The sequence below is a fragment of the Nannobrachium achirus genome, assembly GCF_963921795.1.
Source record: "Nannobrachium achirus genome assembly, chromosome: 13".
In the NCBI taxonomy this organism is placed as follows: domain Eukaryota; kingdom Metazoa; phylum Chordata; class Actinopteri; order Myctophiformes; family Myctophidae; genus Nannobrachium; species Nannobrachium achirus.
Genome location: NC_137833.1, coordinates 27,284,171 through 27,296,643, shown reverse-complemented (window position 1 = coordinate 27,296,643; position 12,473 = coordinate 27,284,171). Strand labels below are relative to the sequence as shown.

The window sequence follows — 12,473 nt, the reverse complement described above, 5'->3', positions numbered from 1 at the left end:
GCTGGTGAATGCTAACCTGCCGACGCTGGTGAATGCTAACCTGCCGACGCTGGTGAATGCTAACATGCCGACGATGGTGAATGATAACCTGCCGACGCTGGTGAATGCTAACTTTCCGACGCTGGTGAATGCTAACCTGCCAACGCTGGTGAATGCTAACCTGCCAACGCTGGTGAATGCTAACCTGCTGACGCTGGTGAATGCTAACCTGGTGAATGGTGAACTTCTACTGCAAATATGAGGGTCATTCGGGGGAGTTTCCGCTGCCAGGTCAGATTATACAGTATATATATTCTTTCTCTCATATACTTCTTCAACCTCTTCTTCCCATGGTACTGTGAGCTCCACCACATATGCCAGCTCTGTTTTAGACCACAGGACCATGTCTGGCCAGGGTGTTGTATAGCCACTATTTCTGGGGGAAATACAAGCTTTTTGTCAAGGTCCACTTCCATTCTCCAATCTCGAGCAGACTGTAGAATGCTTGCATTATATCTGATTTTCAAGAGATCTATTGTCACAAGACGAGATGAATACATGCACTGTGAAAAAACTTGTTTTGGGTTGCTCCATGATGAATAACAAAACTAAACTTATTAACAGCCCTAAAGCCATTCATAAAATGAGCTTAAAACCCCAGATGAGCATACAAGGCCGTAATACCACACATTTGTATTTTTCTCTTGTTTAGCAGTATTTTAGCCTGGGGGAGGAAACAGTACTGTTGTGCTGGCCTTGAGGCATCAATACCTCTTCCCTGATGGCAACAGTTTGAACAGACTGTTATGGGGGTGTGATGACCCTCAGCCTCAGGGATTTCCTGGGGCAGAGCTGGCTGTATCATGCAGTACATCTCTATGGAAGCATGGCCATTCATTATATTTAGTTCACAAAAGGATAGAGCCTGCACACGCAGGTAGGTACAAAAGAACCTTTTACCTACCTCGGTGTGCAGGCTCTATCCTTTTGTGAACTGGTTGCCATGCAGCAACCACCAGTCTATGTGCGTTACCCAAGTTCCCTTTCATTCATTATATTTACTCAGATTTTTAATTTACTTTGTCACCTGTCTGTATACAGTTGCTATAAGAACTTCTCCACATTCATTCAGGTCTTTCCTTTAATTTGTCACCCGTCCGTATATGTATAGTTGCTAAACAAATAAGGTTTATTATCATTATTATTATTCTCGCTACTACTAAGTGAGAGCATCTCTTGGGAGCTTCACCGTAGTCTGGGAAGCTCCAGCAGAGGGTTAAAGGTACTGTAGACTGCGTCAGCTGATGCGTAGCGCAACGTAATGGATAGGGGAGGTGGTACTACTCCTCCTCCTCCCTCTGAACTCCCAGCTAACAGAGTACAGAGCAGCTTCCTGCCCCACTGTTCCTCACAAACGGCTCATTCTCAATGCTGATCATGTGCCTGAGCCTCTGGCTCTGCAGCAGGAAGTCAGCTCTGTTCTCTTCAACCCCTCCTCTCCTCTCCTTTGCTTTCCTCCTTTTTCCCCCCCTGCTCCTGACACCTCCATTCACACCACGCATTTCTGCCCCTTTTCTTTTTCCTCCTCTTCCTGCTGCACGGCTCTCCTCCCCTCTTCTCTGCCAGGCGCGAGAGCTGCAGCCCGTGCGTGCAGTGCTGTAGCCAGGGGAAGCTAAGCAAGCAGGCTGTGGGTGAGGACTGAAGCAGGCTAGCGAGCACCAGGAGTGGGCCCCTGCTTTTTCTTCTCGACTCCCTGGCCTGGGAAAGCCAGCAATGGAGGCCCCTGTGAGGGAGACGGAGCTGCTGGAGCAGGGGGACCACAACCTGTCTCTACCTCCCCCTACCCTCAGTCCGGCGGTGCCAGTCTATGTCACCCTGGGCTTGACGGTGGTGTACACAGTCTTCTACTCTCTGCTCTTCATCTTCATCTACGTCCAGCTGTGGCTGGTCCTGCGCTACAGACACAAGCGCTTCAGTTACCAGACAGTGTTTCTGTTCCTGTGCCTGCTGTGGTCAGCCCTTCGCGCCGTGCTCTTCTCGTTCTACTTCAAGAACTTTGTGGCAGCGAACAAATTGAGCCCCTTTCTGTTCTGGCTCCTCTACTGCTTTCCAGTCTGCCTGCAGTTCTTCACTCTGTGTCTCATGAACCTTTACTTTGCCCAGGTGAGTGGTACACACACACACACACACACACACACACACACACACACACACACACACACACACACACACACACACACACACACACACACACACACACACACACACAGGTTTCAGCACCTGTATTATTTGCCTTGACAAGTATAGTCTTCTGAGTCAAGAGATTAAAGATTAGGGGTTCACTGCTTGTTCAAAATACTCAGGACTGTCAGTCATCAGTCCACAAAGGCTCATTGGTATGTTAACAAAACAGACAAAGTATGGACTCTGGGTAGCTATCCAGTCTTACCATTTGATGTAGCCTAATACCACCCATTTCAAATGCTATCAATCCATTCAAAGGGAATTTGTCATGTGTAATAAGAGCCTTGAATGGTGAGAGTAGCTGGCATACTGTCTACCCGGTAGGTGTTTGTCATTATTCTGTGGGTTGATAATGGCTTTTGCTATTTTATCCCAGCTACTGCACGAAACTTAAGCTTAGTAGGTGTTTTGTCATCATTCTGTGGCCGAAAATGTCACGTTGTTTTAGCGCTGGTTCAAATCTGGGGAGGGGAGAAAAATTATAATAATGACATTATTTAAATGTACTTTTCTCCATGGCAAATAAATATATGATAAGGTTATATGAATATGGGCATTGTATGGCTCAACAGTTTAAAGTTTGTTACAGTTGCTATGGCAACCATAACAACGTGATTTTTTTTTTTGTTTATGTTTCTTTAAGTTAATTCCCCTCCAATCCACAAAATGCAGCTTCTGGGTGATTCCCCCACGGGATAAATAAAGGAATCTATCTATCTATCAATCAATCAATCAATCAATCAATCAAGTTTATACAATACAGCTTTTTTTTTTTTGTAATCTTTTTCGAACTTGTTAGAGTCTCTTTAGACACTTCTCTTAATACATGAAGGACCATGGTAGTCTACTGGTTGAGACGCTTGACCTGCAATCTTTCTACTTTTCCGCAGGGCAGAGGTTCAATTCCCAGAAGGGGTTGTGAATGGAACATAATTATTTGAGCACATAGTTTCCACATTCGCTTTTTTTTGCTCAAAGGGGCTTTTCTAAATATATGTTATATAAATATTGGTCCATAATACGGTTTTATATAGGTTTTACACTAAACAACCACTCGGATATTCATGATTATTCTGTCCAAAGAAATCACAATTTACAATATTATCGCGATAATCCTATCCTAACATCCATTATCCTGGGGAGGAACATTAAACATGCTAATTTAATTGTTTTATTGGCTATATAGACTATTCTATATCATCCCTAGCCCATTGGTTCTCAAAGTGGGGTCCGGGGACCCCCAGGGGTCCTTCAGGGAGTTCCAGGGCATCCCCAGCTAAATGATAGTTAGGAACCAAATGGACCCTTATGGGTCTGTAACTCAGAGAGTGTAACTCAGCTAGCCTACACTCTCCGAGTTCAATTAATATTGATTTTACAATAATAAATGGGGTCAGAGATTAAATGGGGGGTCCGTACCCTAATGGAAAGGCAAACTGGGGGTCCTTGAAATTAAAATGGTTGGGAAAATCGGCTGAAAAATCTTCTCTTGTGTGTGTCTCCGGCATATCTTTTCAAATGAGGGAAGTGTCAATTTGGGGGTTCTTGACATGAAATGGTTTGAGAACCACTGATGTACTGTACAGGTACATAAGATTAAAACCTATTTTGGTTTGGCTTCCTTCAAACAATGCAACAGCACCAGATTTGAACCAGCTTCCACATAGGGTCTCATTGCAGAAGGCCCCCCCTCAAATCCTGACCTAGAGTTTCATTTGCTTTTTTAAGATCGAAGGGGTCAAATCACGATTTCGGGGTCTAAAAAAATACCCCATTTCAACTGCGTAAGCTGAATTAAACATTTTCCCAGATAAAAGACACTTATTCTGACACGCTTTTTGACGCTGAATCCAATGAACCCAGTCTTGTCTCTCTACAACACTCCTAACTCTAAAGGTCAAGGAAAAAGGTCGCTTATGGCTCCAAAATGGGCCTTTTGGCCTTAAAATCAATAAAATATTCAAATAAAATCTGGCTGTTTCAGGCAGGACACGCCTTTCATATTTGAAGTATGCCCGATCCAATGGAATGGGTTTCGGGAATCTCCGACAATTTTAACCCTTTCCTATTGCGAAAAAGACACGAAATTTGCACGCCATGAACACGATTACACATTTTTTCGGATAAAGGACACTTATTCCGACTTACTTTTTGACGCCAAGTCCGTTGGTGCTGGTGCCGTTGTTTGAAAATATTTCGGTCCGTTTCTAACACTTCTAGAAGGGCTAGCTCGGGTTCTAGGGGTCGTAGAGACAAAAGGGTAACAGATTCTTGATCTGCTCACCGAGACGGACGCATTGATGTGTGTGTCATTTCTGAGCGACCCCTAGGGGGCTAACCCTAATTCCAACTAGGGGTACGTTTTACTCCGTACACGAATGTCGTAGAGAGATGATAGACACATCAGCGTGTTTGTATCGCAGAGACGAACAAGCCTATATAACTCTCCTCGCACACAAACACTCCTGTGAGTTGATTGGTAACTTTGGTTTGCTGGCCAAAGGGCTCTAAGGGGTATACACTCTATGACCCTTGTGAAATTGGAGATCCCAGGGATAAGAATGTCGTAGAGGGACATATGAGATATCAAAATGTTCGTCTCGGAAAGCACTACAACATATCTCAAAACGGAGTTCTGATATCTTATCGTCTCTGAGTTATTAAGGCTAAAAGGCTAACCCTAGGCTAACTAGGGTTGGCTTTTATTCACGAACCAATGCATTTCATGGGCTCATCTTTTAGTATGTTTTAGAGCGCATTGAGACGCACGCTTTGATATGTGTTTCGTTTCGTTGCGACATTCGCTGTGCGACGCTAGGGTTAGCATTCTTTTAATTACTATAAAATCACAATAGGATATTCGCCTTACTAATTTCAAGCTTAGGGCTAAAATTACGTGTAGTTTTGGATAAAAATTATATCGGAACACCTACTGACCTGGAACTGCCTGAAACACACCAGGAAGTGGCTATTTGAGGCACTTCCGGTTGTTATAAAGACATAAGACTGGTACCATTCAACTCTGCGTCCCAAAATTAGTCTAGGGAAGTGGTAAAATTCCAGGGTTACTTCCGGGAACTGCCTGAAACACACCAGGAAGTGGCTATTTGAGGCACTTCCGGTTGTTATAAAGACATAAGACTGGTACCATTCAACTCTGCGTCCCAAAATTAGTCTAGGGAAGTGGTAAAATTCCAGGGTTACTTCCGGGAACTGCCTGAAACACACCAGGAAGTGGCTATTTGAGGCACTTCTGGTTGTCGTACAGACGATGGTGCATCGAAATAAAACCTGCATATTCGGACTTCGCACATGTGATTTGGGGGGGGTAGCCAGAATCCTGGAGCAGAATAATAAAATGGCGTCTCAAAAATGGCAATGCCTTTGCAAGCAAGCTTGTAGATCTGCTGTTTTCACAACATGTAGCCTATCTGTGGAACTGAGTCAATGTAATGCCGGGGACCCCCATAAGAGAAGATTTTTTCAGCCGATTTTCCCAACCATTTTAATTTCAAGGACCCCTAGTTTGCTTTTCCATTAGGCTACGGACCCCCCATTTAATCTCTATGACCCCATTTATTATTGTAAAATCAATATTAATTGAACTCGGAGAGTGTAGGCTAGCTGAGTTACACTCTCTGAGTTACAGACCCATAAGGGTCCATTTGGTTCCTAACTATCATTTAGCTGGGGATCCCCTGGAACTCCCTGAAGGACCCCTGGGGGTCCCCGGACCCCACTTTGAGAACCAATGGGCTAGGGATGATATAGAATAGTCTATATAGCCAATAAAACAATTAAATTAGCATGTTTAATGTTCCTCCCCAGGATAATGGATGTTAGGATAGGATTATCGCGATAATATTGTAAATTGTGATTTCTTTGGACAGAATAATCATGAATATCCGAGTGGTTGTTTAGTGTAAAACCTATATAAAACCGTATTATGGACCAATATTTATATAACATATATTTAGAAAAGCCCCTTTGAGCAAAAAAAAGCGAATGTGGAAACTATGTGCTCAAATAATTATGTTCCATTCACAACCCCTTCTGGGAATCGAACCTCTGCCCTGCGGAAAAGTAGAAGGATTGCAGGTCAAGCATCTCAACCAGTAGACTACCATACTCCTTCGTGTATTAAGAGAAGTGTCTAAACAGACTCTAACAAGTTCGAAAAAGATTACAAAAAAAAAAAGCTGTGTTGTATAAACTTGTTTGATTGATTGATTGATTGATTGATTGATTGATTGATTGATTGATTGATAGAAAGATAGATTCCTTTATTTATCCCGTGGGGGAATCACCCAGAAGCTGCATTTTGTGGATTGGAGGGGAATTAATTTAAAGAAACATAAACAAAAAGAAATCACGTTGTTATGGTTGCCATAGCAACTGTAACAAACTTTAAACTGTTGAGCCATACAATGCCCATATTCATATAACCTTATCATATATTTGCCATGGAGAAAAGTACATTTAAATAATGTCATTATTATAATTTTTCTCCCCTCCCCAGATTTGAACCAGCGCTAAAACAACGTGACATTTTCGGCCACAGAATGATGACAAAACACCTACTGAGCTTAAGTTTCGTTTTCAATAGCAGTAGCTGGGATAAAATAGCAAAAGCCATTATCAACCCACAGAATAATGACAAACACCTACCGGGTAGACAGTATGCCAGCTACTCTCACCATTCAAGGCTCTTATTACACATGACAAATTCCCTTTGAATGGATTGATAGCATTTGAAGCCGGTGCTAATACTCTCACAAATCCCTCACTAATCACCATCTGTCAACAAAACGTTTATGCTTTTCCTAGACTAAAGGACAACATGATGTAATGGCTTAAATGCTCTTATTAAAAGTATATGCAAGCCAATATTCAACAGATAACTATAGCTGTGAAGTACTGTGGGGTGTATTATGATTTAATAATCGATGTAATCCTAACAGCAAATGACACATTCCGTCTTCTATAGCGTCCCACATATGCTTTATTTTTAGCACAACGCTTCCAGTTGCACTGATTTAACTTACGAATGTCAAGCCAGGCCACAAAGCGTAACACCATACACGTACTGTAGACCATGTTGTTATATGCAAATGTGTATCTCAACTGGCAGCATTAAAAGTAGAAGTTCCTGTTTCCAGGGAATGCAGTTTCTCTTATACAGCAATACAGAAGTGAAATTGACTCGCATTTGCATGATGCAGTAACTGTTTTCTTCTACAGGTTGTTTTCAAAGCAAAGTCCAAATATACACCAGAACTTCTAAAATACAGGTAAGATCAGTCATCAGAAAGTCTTTAGTGAATTGGGAAAATATATTAGGGTACTCCATCTTATCTGCTGTCGTCTTAATGTGGGAGATGACAGGTTGTATGAAAATCACAATCTGCCAACTCCCACAAGTCCTAAGACGACACCAGCACTGGTTACAGTTTTTTAACTATCCACAATATTTAAAACAGTTTATGGAACCCTTCACCTCTAAACATCAACTGATACATTGTGCACAGATTTCTTTTGAAGTTCCAAATGTATCTAACTCAGTTGGCAAAAGATATTTTAAAGAGGTGGTGCCATAGTTTTGTACTCTTTAAAGCTTCCTCTGACTGGAACAATCTACTTGTTCATATTCGGTCAATAACATCTTTTAAATTGTTTAAAACTGTGCTGTGCTCTCACCTTGAGATTACTTGTTCATGTTTTGACTAAATCACCATTATAACATATCTATTAACCAATGATCCATTTAAGTGCTCTTTATGTTGTTGCAGCTGTAAGTGTTGTTGTTTTGCTATTGTTGTATTTTTCCCCCCGCTGTTTTGTTTATGTTGTTTGAACTGTCTTTGAATTGTGTCTAAATGAATTCTGTATATTGTAATCTGTGGACACCCTTGAAATCTCAAGGGGTTATTCCCAATAAAGAATTTCAGACATTATCATTATGTAATCCAGTAGTATTTGTTTAACTGACTGATAAAATGCAAGAACATTTATTTCATAGAAAATTCATGAAATCGTAAAATAAAAAATATATATATATATATCATACGTGGGATGTCAAAAGTGTGTAATCCTGTTACGCCTCAGGCACGTGCACACATAGACATCAAAGGGGGCTGGAGCCTCTGCCCTTTTATCCATCTGTAAAAAGTGCCCTCTCCTGACCATGAATGCAGTTTTAATTTGGTGAAAGAAATGCAAATGCCCCCTTTACATGCCATACCCTGAAGGCAGCATTCAAGAGAATTGCCTTGTCCAAACTCTCCTGAACTTGAATGCAGCATCTTATGTTGAAACAATTGCCCTCTATGTGTAGAAATCCATGCCGTTATACGTATTATGCCGTTATACGTATTATACTTTGACGTATTATGCTTAGTTCAGTGTGGTGTCAAGCACCGAAAATAGCAGTCCTCCAAGCTCACAATGCGTCGCAACGCGTTCCGATATTTTCACCAAAAGGCCCTTTTAGAAATCTCAGCCCCTGCCTCGCTAACATTCTCTGCACGTCCCTGAATCTTGTTGTGTCTGATCCCTTCCAGACTTCCCTTGTACCTGCTGTTCCTGTTCATCAGTGTGGTGTTCCTGGTGGTGAACCTGGTGTGTGCCATCCTGGTGAAGATGGCCACTGCCAGGGCCCAGACCATCGTGCTGGTCAGGGTGACCATCAACGACACACTCTTTGTCCTGTGTGCCGTCTCGCTCTCCCTGTGCCTCTATAAGATCGCCAAAATGTCACTGGCCAACATTTACCTGGAATCCAAGGTAGGAATATCAGTGAATATTTGAGGTGTTTATACTTTACTTGAGTATTCCATTTTCCAATACTTTTACTTCTACTCCACTACATCTCGGATCCAAATATTGTACTTTTACTCCACTACAATTATTTTAGAACTTTAGTTACTAGTTAAAATGTTTGAAAACAGTCGATCTACAAGCTCACAACGCGTTGCATCGTATATAGTTTTATGCCAATGCTTTCCTACTTTTACTCAAGAACATTTTGAATTCCAGACTTACTTGTTGTAACAGAGTATTCTTTATTGCAGTTATATTTGGCAAAGTAGCTGCACGTAATATTTTGCTCTCAAATTAATCGCTGGTGTCAGTTAACTATGGCGCTTCGGCTTATCATGGCGCTTACTTTGAGTCCGGCCTTACACTTTTTAAGTCGTTCTGGATAAGGCTGTCTGTTAAATGCGTAAGTGTAAGGAATCATATGGCAGCTGTAAAAACATATTCTGAACCCCCCGCCCCTCCCACAACAGTACCAGCAGTACCTGCAGGTTGTTGAATGTTCTTAGGAGATGCACTTCTCTTAATATAATTTATGCTTTACACATAGTGAGTGTTCCCTAGCAACACTGCATAGGGCCTGTGCATGACTGAGTTTATTCAGTGCACATGGATTGAGGAATTAGACAGCATGGTTCTGTAACCATTGATTTGTGGAACAGCCTGAGCAAAATGCAGCTGAAATGTAAGAAATCATTTCAATAGGCTCTTGGAAATATGTATATAAACATTTGATGGGAGGGGGGGATGTTGTATTATATTTACAGTGAGGATTTTTGTTTCTTCTCATTTCTATCATTCCATACACCAAAGATTCAAGCTACAGTACCATCCATCCATTAAAAAGTATCATAACGTTAATGTCATATAGGCTAATAACCATTGTAAAGGCTTAACCAAGTAAAAGCCTGGCCCCTATAAAAAACGACCAAATGGTTTGCATAATTCACTTTAAAGCACGCATAACCTTATTCCAGGACTCATTACATTAAAGCTCGTGGAGTAAATTATGACCATCAACATATAAACTATTGTTGTTATATGTTATTGTTTTGAAATACTGTACACTTTGCTACTAGTTGCTGTGGAAACTATGAACTATGTATTGGCACTTCCAGTGTTGTTTACAAGTAAACATTTTGTCCCACAAATAAACTAATATATGATATCAATTATGATTATACAATTAATTACTTTGCACATTTATTTTTTACTGAATATTATACCATGAAATGCAAAGCACGGAAGAACATGTTTTTTTTGTATTGTACTTCAAATAAATTATTCATTTTAAATGCATATTTATTTTTAAGTATTCATAATACTTGTCATAACATTTATTCAGCCCCTGTCTTTAAATGTTCTAATTGGATTTATGAGGGCAATATTGGTTTGCTGCACAATGCATACATAGTGCATGCAAGTATTTATCAGGCCACATTATGGCCATATAAATACTTGCATGACACTGGCTTGCCCACTAGAGGGCTCTACTGATTAACACTAGAATTCAACTGTTCAATTCACTTAATGGCTGCATCATTTTGAAAATATGAACCATGTTGCTGTGTTTACCTCTATGCAGGGGACATCAGTGTGCCAGGTGACAGCTATAGGAGCCACTGTCATCCTCATGTATGCATCAAGAGCCTGCTACAATCTAGTGGTCCTGGGTCTCTCCAACAAGAGCATCAACTCATTCGACTATGACTGGTACAATGTATCTGACCAGGTACATTTACTGTATATATCCTGTGTATATTTTCCTTTTAGCTGCAACACATATCAAGATATACACCCTAAATCAGTAACCCAGGGAATATGCTATTCCAAATTAAATGGTTTTAGTATATGTATATATATCTTTCTCTACACAAATGTTTAAACTGATGTTTTTTCACATCTTCACTTATCTACACTTTCTTGAATTATAACTTATTACCTTACTTGTATTATACCTTGTATTATGTTGGACATTTCACTGCACAACAACATTTTTATATTAGTAGGCCTATAGTATTAGTGGGGGAAAAAGGACATACTTTTTTAAATATATTTTCCAAGAACAAAGATACTTTCATGTCTAGACTGAGCCATGCTTTTACTTTTCTTTCAGGCAGACTTGCGGTCAACGCTGGGTGATGCAGGCTACGTAGTCTTTGGAGTGGTCCTGTTTGTATGGGAGCTGCTGCCCACCTCTCTGGTGGTCTTTTTCTTCAGGGTCCGACGGCCTGCCCAAGATAGGGTGGGTGGCTGATACTTTAACTCTTTAGAGGGCACAAAAGCTCTCCGAGTTGGAAATGAATAAATAATCGCCATGCTGGTTCGTGGTGGACATTTGTACATTATCAGAGTTATGGGAGTGAAAATAAAACTCGAAAGAACCGCTGTCCTACTAGACTTCTAATGTGCCATACATGGTGTCATAGTAAATCAGTGCCATACATATTCTGAAGAAAATCTGGAGACTTGGGTCTTAAGATCAAAATAAGAACATTATAATGGTGTGTAAAACAGAAAATCTAAACTTTGTCACGGTCAAGGCCAAGTCTTGCCACGGACACAGACATATTGATGGCCCCTGATAACAAACATTGGGTATTTGACTGCGTTGATACTGTAGCTTGTGTTTGATGTGTGGCTTGGCTTGCAGAGCGGACCAGGAATCCCAGGTCATGTCTTTTCATCCAGAGCCTACTTCTTTGACAACCCACGGCGCTATGACAGCGACGATGACCTGGCCTGGAGCATCATCCCCCAGAACATCCAAGCCAGGTACACTGAACGTTTAAGAAGGCACCTGCGTAGTCATTGTATACATAACAATATCCTGAAAAGGCACCCGTGTATAGTCATTGTGTACAATATCCTGATATATGCAGGGTTTGATTTTCTGGGGGGGGGGATGGAGAGGATCCATATGCCTCCCTTCTTATCTTCTGATAGTGTGAACAACAAACATTCATAGTCTTCTCTTGGTTTGTTTCTCTGGCAGTTTGTCTGCAGACAGCTATGACTGGGAGAGCAGGAGCAGCAGCATCACAGCCTACATCGGCGGGGAAGAACCACCTCACCTTCCCCCACTTCCTCCAGAAGAGCTCAATCCATACTGATGGATTCCACGGCTCGCTCCGACCTGTGGCTTTTTATTTCATTTACATTTTTTTTGCACATTTCTTTCATGGCTGCGGATCTCCTTGGCGCAATCGGACTGATGCACACAGGGATGACCAGTTTTGAACTTGACAGCCTAGGCGGCTACACATAACATTTTTACAAAGTTGCATTGACTGGGTCTGTAGATACGTATGCCTGATTTATACTATACGTCGTACAACGGTGTTGATCTGCAACATCGCGACATCTGCCATTTCCAGCGTGTGGCACTATCATACAACGAAGTGTACATTAGATTTACGTTTTGCACGACCACT

At 41.3% G+C, this 12,473-nt stretch overlaps 1 protein-coding gene across 1 annotated transcript; it reads left to right on the top strand.

The window, feature by feature from the left end:
* Positions 1-1,752: 1,752 nt before the first annotated feature.
* Positions 1,753-12,152, top strand: gpr137ba (G protein-coupled receptor 137Ba; the record flags this gene model as incomplete). The annotated part of the gene is made up of 7 exons (XM_080740655.1): positions 1,753-2,142; positions 7,465-7,514; positions 8,784-9,006; positions 10,625-10,771; positions 11,156-11,284; positions 11,693-11,814; positions 12,035-12,152. 7 exons carry the CDS (start codon positions 1,753-1,755, stop codon positions 12,150-12,152), a joined length of 1,179 nt encoding a protein of 392 aa, XP_080596781.1.
* Between the last annotated feature and the right edge of the window lie 321 nt (positions 12,153-12,473).